Raw genomic sequence first — 14960 nt, 5'->3', positions numbered from 1 at the left:
TATGTTGCAAGAAAATGTGTGTTCTGGGCATTTAGATGTGCACGAATTTGAAAGATCTCCGTAGCGGTGGTGAGGGTAGGTTCTAAGGCTGCGTGAGTGAAAACGGATTTCTCCAACTGTCCGCTGTTTTTTTAGCACGAGGATGTTTTTTCCAAGATGGCGGCTAGGTACATGTTGTATCAGAGCCGGGTGGGGTATGTTGTAACATGTATGTATGTATGTATGTATGGGTATGTTGCTTTTGATCGCGAAAGCTAAGCCCTGGCTCGCGTTTGTAGGTAGCTAGTCAATGCTCGTTCCATTTCGGCACAATGTGTTGGCTTCTTTGCTCTTAACGGGCCACTTTTGCGTCTAGTCTGTTGATGTTTCGTTCGGATTGCATTGACCTAAGTTTGGTCTAATAAAGTGAAGCCTTTGAGCATACCTATACATTGTATTAACCCCATTTAATGTTGTTGTTATGTTCAAAACCAGTAGCAAGCACACTCCCTGAAACGTTAAATAGTGATACAAATTACCCCACCATGTGATACAACTCACCTAAGCCATGGGGCAAGTTGTATCAAAAACATTGTTCTATTCGGGAGACCGTAGAAGAAAAACTGGTAGAGGTAGCGGAAAAGTTACTTTGCACAAAAAAGCAGAAGAATCAAGGAAGGGGATAGTATGGAAATAATGAGTTTATCACGGATAGTTACGAGGTTATGGGTCTCGGAGTAAAAACTGATACAACCCACCCCACTCCATAGGCGCGGGAGCCGGGGGGGCAGTGGGGGCAGCTTGCCCCCCCCCCCCAACTCTGAGGCCGTGGGGGCGGTGCCCCCACAGCTTTGAGACGGAATACCACACTTTTTTTGCAAATGTTTTCTTTTTTTGTTGAAAAAGCCGAGGGGTGAAAAATAAGTGGCCTAAAACCGGTGAGAAAACTAGATTTGGGGGTACCCTAGGTTAATCTCTATTATGGTGTGCCCCCCCAGTCGGAAAGTAGGGGAGAGCGGGCCAGTTGAACCACTTTTTATATATTGACATGCACAGCTAGACCTAGTTGTCATATCGAAAAATGCACAATGCCATGAAAAAATATGTTCTTTTGGCTTTATTTTAAGATATGTAAAATTATGTTTCAAACATATTTTGCTGCCAAACGCATGCTTATAAAAAAGCTCTACGCCTGTTTCAAATGACCCCGATGCGAGGGTCAATTGAACCAGCCCATGGGGTCAATTGCACCTATCCTTAACAATGGGATGTTTTCCTCTTTAAGGCCACTTTCTTAAGGAGATATTTTGTCCGGTTTACTTTTCCAAATGCTACATTCAATAGGTCGTTGGAAAGCTAAAAGTGCAAAGTTCCTCATAATAGGTGACATAAAGTACATAGACTATGGTAAAATGGGCGGATGAGAAAAATGAAAAATATCTCAGGCTATAGTGTGCTTTCAAGCAAAGGGCTGGAGAAAAAGGGGTCAAAAATTGAGCTCTATTAAACTACTATTTCAGTTTAAAAGCTCATTTCAAAGGTGGACTATTTCCTTTAATGTTTACAGCCCCTGAACAATAACCATTGCAAAGGTCACCGGGGTCCATTGAAACGGCCTGTGGCCCTGTTTCAACTGACCCTCAGAGAAGCGTTTCAATTGACCCCATCCGCTCCCGCCATCTCGCACGCGCCGTAAAGCACATGTCAAACGAGCTGGAGGGACGGCATCATGCTGAATGAAGGGCCAAATAAGGTGTTATTCCGGAGCCAGGACTTCTTCTTTCAGCAAACAAAGGTATATGAGATATCACAAAATATTCATAAAAACGATTTCTCCCAAACGCCCCTCAAAAACACAAAAACAAGTGTCAAATCGAAATTACCGTCCGTTTGCCGCCCAAACGCCGTTGACAAAGAAAGTGGTCGAGCGCGGATGCGCAGTGGTGTCGGCAACGCCATATGTTGCATATTGTTGAAAATAAAGCCATGTTTCATCTGACCCCGTGTTTCAACTGGCCCCGCTCTCCCCTAGTTCCCGCGCCCCTGCCCCACTCTCCCCTATGCGATGCATGTTTTATGGCCAGTTTTTCATTTCCAACTCAATGGTGTTGGTTATAAGACCATCAGGTACGGTTTAGGTCACTTTCTGGTGGAGGTCAGGTCAAGGTCAGGTCAAAAAAGGTCAAATTTCAAAGTTGATATTTTTGCATAAAATGGGTATCGATTCGATGCAGCTCGTCACGGGGAGTCTAATGGTGGTCTTTGTTTTGCGCTACGAGGTCTAGAATTGCTAAAAATTGAGTTTGAAAATTTGACGTCATCAATTTTGAACAGTTTTTTCGCTATAACTTGGCCAAAAAAAAGAGGTATCGATCTCAAATTTGGTATGTAGATAGAAGGTGGTAGGGGCTATCACATATATCCCGTTTTTTTTTCGAAATTCAAAAAATTTTTTGGATTTTTTGGCTATTATATTCAAAAAATCTATTTTTTGATTTTTTGGGGTCAAAATCCAAAAAATTCGAAAAACCGAAATAGCAGTTCTGTAGCTCTTTTCATTCCACACCTTTTATGTCTAAAACATTTTTTTATCTCTAAAGCTGTAGGCCTGACAGCTCTTCCCGCGAAACCTTTTTTTGGGTCGAAAATGGCAAAAATGACGTCACTCTGACGTCATTAGCGGCCAACCTATCGTAGCCTTTGGAAAAATTTTTGGTCACCATGTGCGCTAGCTGCTCCCGGGAGGGTACTGAAAGTTTGGTGACGATCGGCGCAGCGGTTCTCGAGATATATCGAAAAAACTAAAGGGGGGGCAAAAAATTGCCCCCCCCCACCGCCTGGAAGGTTAAAGGGGGGGGGGGGCACCGCCGACTTTTGGTCCCATTCTTTCCATGCAACGCCCATAGGGCTAATGTTAAAAAGCCAAAATCAAAGGGGGGCACGGTGCCCCGGTGCCCTCCCCGTTCCGCCGCCTATGGATAGGATGGAAGACCGGAAGTTCGTGTTATTAATAAAACCTATATACCTAGGAAGTTGATGTTGTGTATAAATGGTTCAATGACATTACAGGCCACATAGGGACTTGACATTTTCGCGACCTCTATCTATAATGCACACGAATGATGGGATTGATAATAAATGAAATTGTGTATTTCTAGGAGCGGGGCTGTTCGACACCTTGAACACCCACAGTTTCAACGGGGAGTGCTCGGAGGCCTGGTACGCCGACGACTGCACCCTCCTGAGCACGGTCAGTATGGCTAGACAGGTCGGATCCAACTTGGAATCCCACCCCGGTGGATATGTGCAGGGATCCTTAGCTTGGCTAAGTTGGTCGGGCAAAGCATTTTCACATGTGTCATGGATCGGGCGGTAGTGCATGGGTCGCTTCTACACCGCGAGAACGGCTGAGTTGATGAGCTCAAATTTGGAGCACCGATAGGGACCGGTTTATAGGGTGCCCGCAAAAGTCAGTTGGAGGGTGCACCTCACACTTCCGCACGTGCAGGGCTCACTCTCGCCGCCCGCGCTCACTCAATTGTGCTCCCCTCCCCCAGGCGTTCTATACTGGTACGTACCCATCTTTCTTTTAGAGCTATTAACACAGGGTATTTGTTGAGTAATTTGTGGCTGCCGAATCCTGTTGGGAAATCTGTTGGCGGTCCCATGGTGTCACTGTTGTTGTCACAGGTCGATCGTCCGCACCTGACCCGTCCCCTGGACGGGACGCCTCGAGCTGACGGCTCCTGGGACTGGCCCACCGTGCAAAAACCACTCAAGAGGATCAGCATGAAGGTGCGAGTCAACAAAGGTGAGAACCAAACTCATAAAAGACACGCACTTCACGCATATATTTCACGAAGTTTACGCCGACTGAAGCCCAAACGGGGCATCACTTTGAGAAGGAAACAGCCCGAACGGTCGCCCTCTACATACCTATTAGTGATGTCAATTACAGAAAATCGGAATACCGATACCAAACCAAATACCAACCAAAACCGTGATAGAATACCGAAACCGAACCAACCAAGGAACATGAGGCAAATACCAAAATAATGCCAATTTCTCAGCCTCTTATACATAAGTGAGGGTTCATAATACCAACAAAATACCAAATATATTAGGATGGAAATACCAAATAACAGGTTGGTATCGGTTTGGTATCGGTATACCAAAATGTTGGTATCCGATTGACATCTCTAATACCTATAGTCTCAATCAGTCAAGCGCTTACGGCTCAACACGGAGAAGTATTATGTTTTTTTCGGGAGACGGGTTTATTCTTGAAGAGGAAATTTTTCTACGGTCAAATAAGAGTGCGGCTGAGCTTTATAGCACGATATAAAAAAAAATCAGTGTTTGGGACTAGCAGCGATAAGCCTTCTCACTTATTGTGGGATATAATAGACCCCACCGCTAGTTTTTTTTTGCGAATAACGCATAAAAAGTGGCCCATCGTGGCAAACGTTTTAGTAGGTAATCTCGTGATTATTTCAATTCTACACATTTCCTGAAAATGTAATTACCTTGTTCCCTGACCCTCACTCATTGACCTGTGGCCTGTTTCTTGAGTCATTTTCAGGCAAGTAGCTTTTTAGGATGGTGAAATGTTTTCAGGCAGGTAGCTGTTGGTTTCCAGCGTTTGGGAAATCGATACCCAAGCCCTCACACTTTCTGCGGTCGGTTAGATTTCTTACGCACTGCTGTGCCGTTCAATACTTTGCATTTTGTTTCATTTTCGGAAAGCCGGAAATTTTTGTCGATTTCGGACGCTGCGGGGGATATTTACCTCAAATGTCACCCTGCTCGTGCCGGTCTGGATCCACCGGTACAGGGTCAGGTGGCCTACTATTTCTTTTTTTCAAAATAAAAATAAAAATCATGGCATCAGGGCTGTGACGAAAAATAAGTGGCCTAAATCCGATGAGAAAACCGGATTTTGGTTGACTTCTGAGCCTCTGCCCCCCCCCCCCCACCCTCAGTGAAAATTCCTTAGAGGAGGCCCTATCGACTCCCGCCGGCGGCAGTCGATACAAGCCGTTTTCACGACGGCCATCTGGTACACATTTGGTGTACATCTGGTACAGATTAGGTGCAGATTTGGTCAAATCAGGTTCAGTGTGTCTCTTAGCAGCTATCAGCTAGGGTTGCACTAGGGGAAGCCGGGGGAAGCCCGGGCGCGGGGGAAGCCCGGCCACCCCGTTTCCGGCTAAATTATTCAAGAGGCCTGGTCGGAATCGGCTGCTGTGCTGTTGTCAGCTGAGATCCAAGCCCCTGATTGGTTGAGATATTGATGACGTATCACGCCTTCCCGCGCTGTGACGTCATACCTCTGCTGACAGCCGGCTTTTCGGCTGCTGGGAGAAGGCAGCAGCACGTCAGCCGAAATTCAAAGTGGCTCGAAAGTGGCGCATGTAAGTCAAAGCGCAGCTTTATAGTGCAGGTGGTTAGTTTTTATATACGATGTTTTTGACGTATTTTGTATTAAATATTTTTCGCGAAAGATAGCAATTATTTCTTTTTCATGGCGCAATGTGCGAGTCAGCCTTAAAACAGTACCTACAAATCGAAATGCCAGCACCGCCTCAATTATCAATCCTGTAATTTTTTCTATAGCCTCAGCAAATAAACCTCAGAAATATAATGTAACGACTAACGGAAGATAGTCGTTGAAAAAAGCGCGAAAATGCTACCTCTCCTCAAGTCTCAACTCTCAACCCTATCTGCCGAGCGCCATCTTAGCATCTCAGCGCCATCTGGGCTGACGTTTCCTGTCAGCCGATTATGAACAAGCCCATCAGCAGCGTGGTGTGGGCGGGGCTTATTCTCGGCTGACAAAGTTCTGTCAGCCGATTCCGACCAGGCCTAAGGCCATCTATAGAAGGTACAGTCACTCCCCCGTCGACCAATCAGAGACAGATCCTGAGTGACGTCACCCCTGATGCTCGCAAGGGGTACTCCATTCCTTTGCAACGTAAAAATGACTAACTTCATTTGAAGATTATTGATGACACTCTGCACATACCGCTCAGTCGTTGATGTCAATGGAAAGCCCAACTAATTTTTCAGCGACAAAAAAGAGCAGCAATATGCTAAGAAATGGCCGGTTTTGAAGCATTTTTGAAGATATAGACGATTTAAAAACCCTCTGCAGCAGCAGGAAAGCAACGTAAAAACGCATCGAGCTTATATTTTTACTATGGATAAATCATTTTTCAGTAAGTTTTTAGATATGGTATAGATTTAAGTTACAACTTTATTACAATATTTTCATTACTTGAAACTTTATTTCAAAATAATATTTTCAAAAATGGCAGCTGTTGGTAAGTAGCTTGGGAGCGATTGTGGCGCACCGCGCCATTAATTGTCCTGAGGCCCCCTTATGATGTCATCAAATGTGGAGTGACATGGGCCTGAAATTATTCACAATAAAATGCTCAACTGTTTGTCCTTTCAGCGTGGCAGCTAAGGTAACGCCAGCAAAGAAGTTAAGGCTGACAAAAATTGCATATTGTTAAAGTTATAGCGCAAAAATGATATTTTAGGGGGTTTTAGCTAAAAAGTGAGATATGTTGCACTGTTAATGTTATACCATACAGTACTAATATTTATACGAATGTTATGTAAGGACCGTTTAAGTGTTTGTAGTGAGGGGTGACGAGGCAGGCTGGCTCAAGTATGACATTTTTTTCGAATATCGCTGTTCTAAAATAAAAATTAGCACATTGGGGTAACCCCGGGCGAGTGGCCAAGCTTACCCCCAACCGAGAGCAATGCCACTAAACCACTGTTTTCCATGAGATAATAGGTACTGAGCAGGTTTGGTTTACACCTAGATCAAAGATAAATTTCGAAAATAAACATGTTATCATAGACAAAGCCTGTCATGTCACTTAAGGTCAAGTAGGGTCAAACTACGTTTTTGCAGATAACGCGACAGACAATGAAGCTAGAGCTTCAAAAATGGTGTCGTTGTGTTCTTCTTCATCAGCCGAGTCGAATGATATGCAATATGATGCATTAAGGGAAAAAGAAAAATAAATTTTAAGGAATTTTGAAACACACATTTTTTGTCAATTTTGCATCACGATTTTCATCGACCTGTACTGTATATGTAGTAGACGGTAGCTAAAATACCAGTAGTGACATAAACTCTAAGATGTCCAGAGCTAATCAGTACCTTAATATTTCACTTTCCGTTAATATTTGGAAAACACATAATGGTTTCATCAACTCGTTGTAAAGCGCTGGGGAGGTGGCCGGCGTTACCCCTATGCCGGGCTTACCCCAGAAAAATCAACACTTTTTTAAAACTCGATTTTCTCAACCTTATACTTATTCCACGAAACCGAATTTTTGGGAAAACACGGCCAATGAACTTAGCTAGCTAGCAGGATATCAACATTTTATACAGCACGTATGGTATGTAATAAAAATGAAAAAGAGCTTACTATGCCGGGCTTCCCCCGGCTTCCCCTAATTGTTTACATGCCTGCCTTGTCATTTTGTCAGAGAGCATCATCGATTAAAACTCTGAAATAAATTCATAAAATGAAGATATTTGCTGTAAAAGAAATTAGGTGCAGATTTGGTCAAATCAGGTGCATTCGCCGGATAGCCCGTCGTGAAAACGGCTAATGTCGACCTCTCAACAGAACTGATAAAAAATCAAATAATCTATGATTAGAGCCAGGAGGCCAGCCGGATTTGTTGGTAGAAGTGGAAATAGGGTCTCGGGGCATTATTCGCTGGTTCTGCCCTAAGCACTGGACATACTTTCATTGACATAGGTCGAGTAATATCTGACCTTGAACGCGCTGTTGGATCCCGTGTGACCCTCAGGCGAATTCTGCACGCGGGGCGCCGAGCTTTCACTGGCCCTGAGCCCGCAAAAGCTGCTGGAGCTCAATGCGGACCTCACGATGTCTCCGTCCATCACCACCGCCGATGTGGCCGGCACGTCTGCGATGGCCACCAATGTCACCATCACCTGTCGGGACCCGAGCAAGGTGAGTGTCTTCTGACAGTGTCCTGACCGGGAGTTTGTGTATATTTTTGTTATAATGACTGTAAAGTGCTGTACTCGTATATTGCAATCGTTTAGGCATCTGTTCTTGCCACCTGCCCAATCGTGCGTACCTACATACATATGTTGGACTGAGAGCGGATCAGACGTATGAAGCACCCGATACTCTGGCAAGTGGCAGTGGCTGACGATGCCTTCTGAAGCGCCGGACTCAATGTTAACGGCTTGCAGAGGATGTGCTGACCGATTCGGTAGATCCGCCGACTGAAGTGAACCCAATGCGGCCGATTCGCTGACTGCACTGTACCGTTCTTCACTCTTCAGGTGATCATAACAAAGGACCAGTACCAGATAAACGACTACTCAGCTCAGTCAAGCTCGAAGACCTTCATTTGCAGAGCTCCTTCACAGAATGCGATGTTTGATGATTTACCTGTCGCCGCAGACGCCATCTGTATGAGTGAGTTAAACTATTATTTACAGATGAAACATGCATGTGATGAAACAAATTCTACCTACCTTTGTTTGGAGTTTCGTCTAACTCTTGTAGAACAAAGTTGATAGTTGAGAGTGGTTGGGAGGCGCGGTTATGATTGATCTCCGGGATCCATTTGAATGCCGAACATGACTTGTTTGCGTCTCGCCGATGCCTTGAAATATTCAATAAGTTTTTTCTTTTGGCGTCAATGCCATAAAAGCATGGTGGTCTCTCAGTCCCGTGTTTAGATATATGTCGTATTACCTTGACTTTCAACCTCGCTATGGTCTAAGATGTTTGTAGCGCATGCTAAGATCAAATTGTGATTAACTCTCACGCCGATATAGCTGTTTGCGTGTGTTCTCCGTTGGTCTTGGTGTGGTAATGGCGCGGCTGTCGCCGCTGGCCGGACTGACTTGGCCGTGTGCCTGTCCTACCAGCTCCCTGTCCGGCCGACTACACGCTGGTGGCGCCCACTGAATGGACGGTGGGCGCCATCACGGACACGGTGAACCGGCTCTCCTGTCTGTCGCCCGTGGTGGACCGGCCCGGCCTGGGACCCTACAAGGCGGCCCAGCTTTGCGGCCAGCGCGGCGAGCAGCTACTCGACTTCCCCGTGCCCAAAGACCGACTCAACAACCCGAGCGGATTCAGCCTCATCACGGCTATGCACTACAGGTTGGAAGTCGGCAAAGGCAAAGATATCCGTATACAAAGCCTGTGTAGTCAAAGAAAGGTCAGATGTTTATGACCTATCACATTGGCAGAGGTCTATGGCCCGATATACGTTTTTTTTTTAATAAACCCAAAACCTTGGATTCAGTACCTTTTACACCCTCCCCCAGAAACAAAACTTTGAATGTGTAAATGCAGCAAAGACCTTTTCGTTACTCTAAACTCATTATCTATCGTAAATCATTAATCGCTAATCGTTAGATCGTTATCAAGTTAAAATTAGGCGCGTTAATTGCCCGACGTTTCACTGTATTCGCTTTCTCTAATCCGTATAACGTTTCGCTGTATTAGCAATTCACGATTTACGATAGATGACGATTTTAGAGTAACGATTAACGAAAGGTCTTCGCTGCATTTATTCTCTCAACTTGTCCACTTTCATCAAAACTTGAATTTTTGAATCAGAATACAAAATGTTAAAAAAAAACGACATAGCCATTTGCCATTCGACCAACGTGGAAGTTTCGTCGCGATCGGCCGCTTTTTCCGCGAGTTATTTGCGAAAAACGGGGGGGGGGTCCGCTCGTCCCCCCCTCCCCTTTACGGGCGAGGGTTAAAGGGACACTCCCACCTTAACATTAGTTTTGAGTTGAGATAGCCAAATTGGTGGCCATGGCCTGCAAATACCGGTTTGGGCACTTACAACATCGACAAATGCTTTAATTCGGAGATATGGAATTTCAAACTTTCAGTTTTCGGATTCTAAGGGGCTAGTGCATTGGTATGCCCCCTTAGAATTTGTGACGTCAGCGGAGATCTAGCGATTTTTAAATCTTTTACTAAAACGTTTGGTAGCACGCGGTGGTATATGCTGCTTTGCGCGCAACAAATGCCGCACTTTCAAATAAAGTCGCTAGGAACAGCGGAGATCTCAAAAAGTAAACAAAAGTAAAAGTCTTATATCTTGAAAACCGGTGAATATTCTTCGATGAAATTTGGTAGATATTTGTTTTCGCTCTTTCTGAACCGAGCGACATCACTTTCGTGCCAATTCATTAACTTTTTTGAAGGTGGGAGGGTCCCTTTAAGATCCAAACGAGAAGAGATAGTTGTAGTGTCAAGTGTGTTCCTGTCGCGTTATGCCGTCCAGAATGGCAACGTGACCCGTGCCCGTGTAACGACAGCTGGTCTTTCGTGCTTGGCCACACAGGTAATAGTGCCAAACTGCCCGAGCAATATGGGTTATGACATACGCCGCCCATTTTTATTGCAGCAAGGATCCGCAAGATAACGTGATGAAAATTCGCGACTTGAGAGGCACCTTCATGCCCAGTCACCAGTTCGATTCGGGCGCCGCCCCCGGGGACTACAGCAACGGGGACCGATGTGTGGCCCTGTATGAAGACCCAGCCGTCGACCCACCCGGAACGATGGTTCGCCATTCGGAATGCTACAACACCGAGCATCGTTTTGTCTGCATGAAAAACGGTAAGTCAAAAGCTTGCCAGTCATTGGCGAATCCAAAAAGAGTGATCGCTTTTGCAGGGTACCTTCAGGCTTCAGGGGGCTGCGGGGAGGGACATACTCCCCAAGAATTTTCTCTTAAAATCCAGAAACTCTTCGGATCATTTTCCTCTCTTATGCTCTGCTTTGAAAGTTTGATGAAATCCATTCGACGCGATAATAATCAATTTATGCCGTATCTATTTTTCAGTGGGTTGCGACGCAGAGCACTTCTTTCACGAAGGCTTCTGCTATAACCTGCTGATCGCCTCGTCTGTGAAGGATCATATGGACGACTGTTACCCGGACCCTAAGAACGTTGGCGGTCGCAACGGGATGCCGGCAGTGCCGACTTCATCCCTGCTGACAGCTCTGGCCGCCCGGCCGGACAACCCCGACCTGCCCGTGGCCGTGGGCGTCTACCGGTAGGTTATTATTGGTATATGTACCACAGTCCGCGCGCCCACAGCCGGTAGCAGTAAAAACTGTATTTCGGTGTTACTGCAGCAGCCAGCGAGGTGGAAATATGGCGTAGCAGGTTTTTTGCTAAGCTTGGAACCCGAGAACTCGTCATTCGCAAATGATGCAGCGTTATGCAATGCTTCATATAATACACTGGAGACCCTTCCCTTTTTCGGGGAAGGTTGGCTTTTAACCCGCGCTCTGCTGGGAGGGGGGGGGGAAGAGGAGGAGTTGTGCCATTTTTAGCACACCTTATCATATTACATCTTTTCTGTACATCTTGTGAAAGTTTCAGACCAAGGTCACTTGATCAGGTCGCCAGGTCCAGATCAAGTGACCCCACCCTACATAACAAGTTTCAATGTCTGCCATATAGCTACATCGAGTGACCGATTGCTTCGAAACTTTCAGCGATTGAAAGGAGAAACAATATGTAAAAAATGTGTCTCTTGTAATTTTCACATCGGTGACCTAAGGTCAACTCCATTTTGCGACCTCTCCATTATAAATCAATGGGAGACAATTGAAAGGCGCCCTTTTTGAACGAACGTCATTCCAACTAATCTCAAACACGGAATTACTAGTAAGCATGACACACTGAACTGGAAAATGGTCTCAGTGACCCCTCGTGATGTCCCTGAGGTCATCTCAGATCACCAATGTTGCTTAACAGTTTTTCGCGAATAACTTGATAGAGGCGTGCTAGAGCCCTGTAAACGCCTTACCTATATAATGTGTTTCGCTTGACGATACGGATCGACTGATATGCAACGTCAAGTAAGATTTTCAAGTTGACTTTTAAAGGTCAAATTATAGTTCATTCGATGCGTCTTGACGAGAGGAGCACGATGCCGGTTAAAGTACGCTTGTGCAGGGTCTGAGTCGAAAGTTGTTGCAGAAAAAAATTGTCCGAAAAAACGTATTGGTACTTGGCGATGTTTGCCCCCTGCAGGCAAAACCGTTGACGTTAGGTCAAATCTGAGAGAAGTATCGAGAAACAGCGTTATTAGAGCTGTCAAATGCGCTTTTGTGCGGCGCGGTAGCCCGATTAGTTTCCGAGTTAGCCGTTGGCTTGTTGAAAATTGGCGACAGTCGACCTGAAAATCGGGGATATTTGGCCTTCAATGACCTCTGGTGACCTGACCTTTGACCTGCCCAAAAAGTGACTCAAGTAATTTCATTATTACTTTGGCGCTCTTTCAAACGCCGCCTTCCCCGTATTGCTACGCGGCTCAGGAGCCAAGTTAGAAGGGGGTGTTCAATCACCCCCCCCCCCCCAGCAGGGCGTGGAAATCCAGGAACCCAACGGGGTGAGGGTTAAAGTCCTTTGACATCACACGTAATGACGTCAGGGTACCACAAAACGAACTGAGCTCACCAGGTGGATTTAAGCATACCTACCAGAACATTACACACAATGCTTGAAAGTATCGAAAGTATGAATCTCGTGTGAACAAAATGCATGTTCGCACTTCGCAAGCCAAGGAGTCGTTAACGTTGTAATTCTTGGAATGAATCATGAAGCTTCGCCTTCACCTTGGCGCATCATTAATACAAGCAGCATTGTATCACCCATCTGCATAATGTCATACAGGCTAGTTAACAAACTTTGCTGCCGACAGACGTCATGACGGCTTCTTCATGATGGACGAGCCCATTGCGGACACGGATATTACCATCAGTGACCCGGCCGAGCTGTGTGCCGTGCTTGACATGACTGCCGGCGCCCTCACATCCATGGCCTGCAACGAGAACACGGTGCGCCCGGCGCTCTGCCAGTACCCGGGGCTGCCGCAGAAAGGTACGCAGCGCTTCATAACTCATCCACTGGGTTATAGTTTGGTACCTATTGTGCTCACACCGGCCATAAGTAATTGGTCACAACACGTCATTGGCGACAGTGGCGCGACACCAGTCACATAAGGCTCCTTTCTACGTTCTACAATATACATGCAGAATATTTGGAGGCATGGTGGACACTCGGTTACTGATCGCCTCCCTGGCCACTCGGCATGCTGCTCACTGTCGCCACTTTGCACCATCATGATAGACAGCCAGCGCATATGTCAGTTCCAACTGTCCATTGTTCAATACATGCTATTCAAACCTCATGAGTGTTTAGATTTGTAATCCCTCCGAGACATAATTCAGCATGCAGGTTGACGATAGCCTCTTCTTATTTTGTTCTTTTCAGAATGTCCCACGGTGATGAAGCTCAAATACCCCTCATCGGTGGAAGCTGGAAGCGGTAATCCGAACTCGCACAATCAAGTCTCAACAGTAACAGCTGCGAACGGTTACAATTTCTACGAGCAACAGTTTTCCCATACGTTAGAGTACAAGTGCCTCGGTTTGATGGAAGATTGGGAGCTGCAAACAAATCTGGACTCCCTGACAGTCCAGGACGTGAGCCACTGGGCACCGGCTGAAGTTCTCGGTAAGCACTGCACTGCTCTACCCGACGAACCCGGGCCTATGTGCCGACCGAGTTGTCGTGTATGTAATGGCCTGTCCAGCGTGGAAATGCGGCAGCCCTGAGGCTACGTCCTCGGCACTCGTCGGCCAACGCTCAGAGTCTAGCGATATGGAAATGTAGGTACGTACGTCGGTCGATTTCTAGCGATGAAGTCGTCTGCCTCATGTGCGTGGTTGCGATTTTGCCGCCGTTTTCATCCCAATTTTGACTCGGCGGTGTGTCTGTATTCCAGCATGCACCACGGATGATCAGAGTGGGTACCCGGCCAATTCCAACTTCAGCCAGGCCGGCCCGCACCTGATACACGCCTGTCGCTTCCCACTGCAAACGGCCAACTTCGAGACTGACCAGCAGCAAACCTGCAACCACGCCAACTACCTGTACGAAGGAGCTGTCATAGACTGTGACCGTGAGTAGCGGTACATGTGCCGTGCGACCTCGTGTTACTAATGGGGGGAGTGAGCTGGCGCCACTGGAGCGCCCGCCCGTGCCCGTTACTATGTCCGGGAAGCCCAGTGGCAGAGTCGGCCGCGATCTCTGACCCTCCCCGTTGAGCGCCTCCGCCCGCCTCTCCCCCACCCACACGTCTGACCCCCCCCCCCCCCCCCAGCACCTCTGACTCCTCCCCCCCGTCACGCCGGCAGAATGCATGATGAACCCGCTGGCGCCCCATAGCGACATGACGCTGACGAGCGACTGGGACAGCGTGGCCCGCACTCTGGGCACCGTCGTGAACTACTCCTGCTCCGCGGGACTGACTACCGTCAGCGGCGACATGGTGCAGCAACAAACGTGCACTCTGGACGGATGGGTGAGCTGCCCCGGCAGTGAGCTGTGAACAAATGGGTGAACTTCCCCAGATGGATGAACTCTCCTAAATAGGCGTACTTCCCTAGATGGGTGAACTTCCCTAGATGGATGAACTTCCCTAGATGGATGAACTTCCCCAGATGGATGACCTTCCCTAGATGATTGAACTTCCCTCGATGGGTGAATTTTCCTAGATGGGTAGCCCGTTCCAGCTGCGAGAGCCGGCAAGTCCTGACGCTGGTTCCTGCCCTAGTTACCGCAGTGCTGAGCGTTTGGACTTGGGAACCGTATGGATTTCATCGAATCGCCAAAACGTTTTCTCACTCACAAGACAGTGCGCAAGTCCAACTGGTTCCAGGCCCTTTCCTCGACTTTGGAGCACATATACCTACGTATTTGCTTGTCAAAAAATTGGCAGTATCATTATCAAACTTTTTTAGCCGATTTGCAACTCTAGCTTGGCAAGAGCTCTAAGGACAAGTCAGCCGTCTAACTGAAAGTTTCCTGCAGTCATGCCGAAGGTTTCCAGCAGTGTCTTACCGTATTCCTCT

At 46.9% G+C, this 14960-nt stretch overlaps 1 protein-coding gene across 1 annotated transcript in view; it reads left to right on the top strand.

Moving 5' to 3' along the window:
- Positions 1-14960, top strand: part of LOC122370388 — a 52349-nt gene that overhangs the window by 28411 nt on the left and 8978 nt on the right. Inside the window, exons 5-15 of the mRNA XM_043345941.1 lie at positions 3138-3229; positions 3670-3790; positions 7822-7988; positions 8330-8465; positions 8924-9161; positions 10432-10646; positions 10873-11086; positions 12746-12924; positions 13318-13560; positions 13832-14008; positions 14244-14410. Coding sequence (XP_043201876.1) covers positions 3138-3229; positions 3670-3790; positions 7822-7988; positions 8330-8465; positions 8924-9161; positions 10432-10646; positions 10873-11086; positions 12746-12924; positions 13318-13560; positions 13832-14008; positions 14244-14410 — 1949 coding nt within the window. The remainder of the gene's footprint in view (positions 1-3137; positions 3230-3669; positions 3791-7821; positions 7989-8329; positions 8466-8923; positions 9162-10431; positions 10647-10872; positions 11087-12745; positions 12925-13317; positions 13561-13831; positions 14009-14243; positions 14411-14960) is intronic.

This window comes from Amphibalanus amphitrite, unplaced genomic scaffold (genome assembly GCF_019059575.1).
Source record: "Amphibalanus amphitrite isolate SeventyFive unplaced genomic scaffold, NRLGWU_Aamphi_draft 001129F_arrow, whole genome shotgun sequence".
Classification (NCBI taxonomy): Eukaryota; Metazoa; Arthropoda; class Thecostraca; order Balanomorpha; family Balanidae; genus Amphibalanus; species Amphibalanus amphitrite.
This window is presented reverse-complemented; position numbering and strand designations above follow the sequence as displayed.